General features: G+C 51.2%; 1 protein-coding gene across 1 annotated transcript; it reads left to right on the top strand.

The window, feature by feature from the left end:
• Nucleotides 1-1,201: 1,201 nt before the first annotated feature.
• LOC131298527 (uncharacterized) lies at nucleotides 1,202-3,901 on the top strand. The gene is made up of 2 exons (XM_058324009.1): nucleotides 1,202-3,273; nucleotides 3,352-3,901. Exons 1-2 carry the CDS (start codon nucleotides 1,202-1,204, stop codon nucleotides 3,899-3,901), a joined length of 2,622 nt encoding a protein of 873 aa, XP_058179992.1.
• Nucleotides 3,902-4,149: the final 248 nt, after the last annotated feature.

Genomic DNA, 4,149 nt, shown 5'->3' with positions numbered 1-4,149 from the left:
ACACTCCGCCAACTCTGGCAGTCGACACCGAACAGAAAGCAGAGGAAACCGTTCGGAGCACAATAATACGATTATCTTGTACGATCAATTCACGGGCCTGCCAACCGTGTACCAACCCATCGACCCGGCTCTTCAACCTCGGAACGCTCCATTGACGAACTTGAGGGGGGCACATGCGCCCTTAATGTTAGCTGCTCCACGACCGAGGGAAAAAGAGGAGCACCGTCGGCGCCACCGGCGGGAAAAAAGAAAGACTCCGGAGCGGCATACTGATGTTCTTCCCCCTGTTGTCCCGCAGATCGCTGCCGAAGAGAAAGCCGAAGACAATTCGAAGCTCGGGAAGGCAAAGGCTTCCCCCTTCGTGGATGCTATTCAACAAGAGCGACCGCCAGATAGATTCGTCATGCCGAAGCTGAAGCGTTATGAGGCAAAAGAAGACGCAGTCGTGTTCGTTTGTCGCTTCAGGCAAACCATGAGCCTTCATAACTTTTCTGACGCCCTTATGTATAAAATCTTTCCGCTCACTCTCAGTGAACCGATCATGTTATGGTACAATCAGTTGAAGCCCAAATCCATTTCTTGCTTCAACGAGCTAGAATTGGAGTTTAGCAAACGCTTCGTTACCAGCAACATTCAGCAGAAGACATTATCGATGCTGGTGAACATGCGAAGAGCGGCGGGAGAAACATTGCGACTCTATACCGAGCGTTACTGGGAAGTCTATAACCTTATTCCCGACTGTGATCAACGAGTAGCAGCCGAGTCTTTCATGAATGGGTTGGACCCAACCTCGGCAATGTTTCGTGACCTCTCACGAAATCCACCTAAGACAATGGGAGAGCTCATGACAATAATCGAGAAATATTGCGTTCACGAAGAAGCAATGGCCGAGCGACACACGTCAAAGGCTGAACCTGCCAAGACAATAGGGCCAAAAAAGCAGGTATCGAACGTTCGCCAAGGGCAAGGAAGCCAGGGTAGCTCGGGCCAGGCATCGAATAAGTCGAACAAGGGCCTACCCCCGCAGCACCCTTAGCCACAATCCTGGGCACAAATGAAAAGAGAACCCCGACCGGACGAGTATGTCGCCGAACGTACGGTATTCACTGAACCTATCTATAAGCTTCTTAACATCATTGGCAAATTGCCATTTTTTGTTTGGCCAACGGTACTCTTAGGCACCGTCGGAAGCGGACCAGGGATGTGCACGTATCATAAGGAACGTGGCCACCACACCACGCAATGCCCACCTTTCAAAAGGTATCTAGAAGAGCTAGCAGCTGCCGGTCACCTCAATCAGTGGATCGACGTTCGGCAAAATCCACTTCCTCCACCTCCCCCTCTTGTTGGCAATCTCGTAAGCGTAATACAAGGGCTAGTATCCGAAGGAAGGGCGGCCGAACTTCGTTCAGAAATTGACAGGGCTGTCGCCTCTGTATCAATCTGCAACGTGGGCGCTTTGGGAAAGCGAAAGTGGGAAGATCCGAGCTTCGGCGGCACCATAACTTTTTCTTCCAACGACTTAAAAGGAGTGCAACTTCCACATGCAGATGCCCTCGTCGTCACTATTGCTATTGAAAAATCAACCGTACAATGGGTATTGATAGATCAGGGAAGCTCGGCCGATGTCATGTTTTTCTCCACTTATCAAAGCCTCGGATTATCTCCCGCTCAACTTCGGATGGCGTCAACTCCCCTTGTCAGTTTTACGGGAGCCCCGGTATGGCCACTCGGCCTGATTACCCTCCCTGTGCGAGCTGGATCACGCATCCTGGAGATCGAATTTGTGGTGGTCGCTTCGCCAAGTCCGTACAACGTCATTCTTGGCCGAACCTGGCTACACGAAATGCAAGCGGTGGCTTCAACATATCACCAGGTGGTAAAATTCGTCGGATGGAACGGACGACAGGAAAGCCTGCGAGGCGATCAAATCCAATCCAAGAAATGCTACATCACCACTGTAACGAACAAACAGAGCTGCATGGAGGTACAATGCGTGGCTGCCGCTCCTATCCCAGTGATTGAGGATGTTGGTGTACCTGCCGAACAGCGGTCAACCGAGGAGCTAATACGTTTTTCCATTCCGGGGGAAGAAGGAAGATATTTTTTGATCGGGAGTTCATTGAGTATGGACGAACGTGGGGAGATGTATCAATTCCTGATAAGAAACATAGAGGTCTTTGCTTGGACTCCACAAGACATGCCGGGCGTGGACCCTTTGTTCGCCATGCACTCATTGAATGTAGATCCAAATAGACGACCGGCTGTGCAAAAAGTCCGACGCTCGTCGGCCGCACATACCGAAGCTGTGATAGCAGAGATGAATCAACTGTTGGAAGCTGGCGTCATTTGGGAAGTGCTATACCCCACCTGGCTTGCCAACCCAGTAGTAGTCCCGAAGAAAAATGGGAAACTAAGGGTTTGTGTCGATTACACGAACCTCAATGATGCCTGCCCTATGGATCGATTTCCACTTCCTCGGATTGAGCAGATGGTAGATGCAACGGCAGGATGTGAGCGTTTGAGCTTCATGGACGCGTATCGGGGCTACCATCAAATAGCTTTGGATCCGAAGGATCAAGAAAAAACGGCCTTCATCTCGCCTCGGGGAACTTTCTGCTACAAGGTTGTCCCGTTCGGCCTGAAGAATGCGGGCGCCACCTTCCAGCGCTCCATCACGAAGATGTTTCCTGGCATGCTCGGCGTAAAAGTAGAAGCTTATATTGACGATTTGGTTTGCAGAAGCGTATTCGCTCGGGATCATCTTCGAGATCTGGGAGAGGTCTTTGCTGTTCTAAAACATAGGAACCTACGTCTCAATGCCGAGAAGTGTGCGTTCGGCGTTAGCTCGGGGAAATTCCTAGGGTACATGGTGAGTCGCCGAGGAATCGAAGCGGACCCTACCCAAATTTTGGCTGTGCAGAGGCTCCGAGCTCCGACGACAATTAAAGAGGTACAGCGGCTCACGGGGATGGTTGCTGCCTTGAACCGTTTCATTCGACGTTCGAGCAATCTCTGCCGCCCATTCTTCCGAGCAATCACTACAAGCCGGCGCAAATTTGTATGGACAGAGGAGTGCGAGCAGGCTCTGCAGTCTTTAAAGCAATACCTATCTCACGCTCCTTTGCTCGTCAAACCCCTGCCCGATGAAGATCTATATCTTTACCTTGCTGTTTCCGACCATGCAACGAGCGCGGTTCTTGTTCGGAGAGAGGGGATGGACCATCAACCGATCTTCTATTCCAGTAAAACGATGACGGACTCTCAGACGAGGTATCTGCCTATGGAAAAGCTAGCATTGGCTCTCGTTTCTGCTAAAACGAGCCTCTTGCCCTACTTTCAATCCCATAGGATTGTGGTCCTCACTGAGTTCCCTCTCAAAGTTGTTCTTCGGAAAACGGACACGTCGAGCCGGATTTTGAAGTTCTCTCAAGACTTGGCCAACTTCGACATCCAATTCGAGCCTCGGACAGCTATCAAAGGGCAAGTCCTGGCCGACTTCTTCGCCGAACTCACTCCCGGCTTACAAGACGAGGCCAATGCCCTGGCAACTGCCGCTGAAGAAGCTCGAATTCAAGAAGAAGAGGTTTTAGAAGGGCCGTCCAGCTGTCGTACCGAACCGTTACGTGCTCGGTATTCCCTCGGGCGTAAGAAACCCAAACGACAATGGAAGCTCTTCTCCGGCGATGCTTGGCGACTGATCGTTGATGGAGCTTCTAATGTCCATGGAGCTGGTGCAGGCATCGTCCTTGTGTCCCCCAGCGGGACTGTTCATGAAAGCGTGGTTTCGATTGGGTACACGGCGACGAACAACGAGGCGGAATATGAAGCTCTAATTGCAGGCCTCCAACTTGCTCTTCGGCTGGATGCAGATTCGGTTCATGTCTTTTGTGACTCTTAGCTCATTGTGGGGCATTTAAACGATGATTATCAAGCGAAGGATCAACGTATGAATGCTTACGTGAGCCACGTCTTAGCTTTGTTCGGAAGATTTGGACGCGAAGAAGTGGAGTGGATCGCTCGGGAACATAACGCCCATGCTGACGCCCTTGCAGGTCTTGCTTCAGTCTACAAGACCTCGGGCAGTCGCACCATCACCTTTGACGAGGTCCCCAAACCAAGCTTCGAAAAGCCGTGTGAACAGGTTAT

The sequence above is a fragment of the Rhododendron vialii genome, chromosome 8a, assembly GCF_030253575.1.
Source record: "Rhododendron vialii isolate Sample 1 chromosome 8a, ASM3025357v1".
Taxonomy (NCBI): domain Eukaryota; kingdom Viridiplantae; phylum Streptophyta; class Magnoliopsida; order Ericales; family Ericaceae; genus Rhododendron; species Rhododendron vialii.
This window is presented reverse-complemented; position numbering and strand designations above follow the sequence as displayed.

Bases quoted from the DNA above. Each gene is read 5' to 3' on its own strand.
- LOC131298527 (XM_058324009.1), top strand. From the start codon at position 1,202: ATGTGCACGTATCATAAGGAACGTGGCCACCACACCACGCAATGCCCA. The intron at 3,274-3,351 runs GTATCTGCCTAT...TCAATCCCATAG, and splicing joins ATGACGGACTCTCAGACGAG to GATTGTGGTCCTCACTGAGT.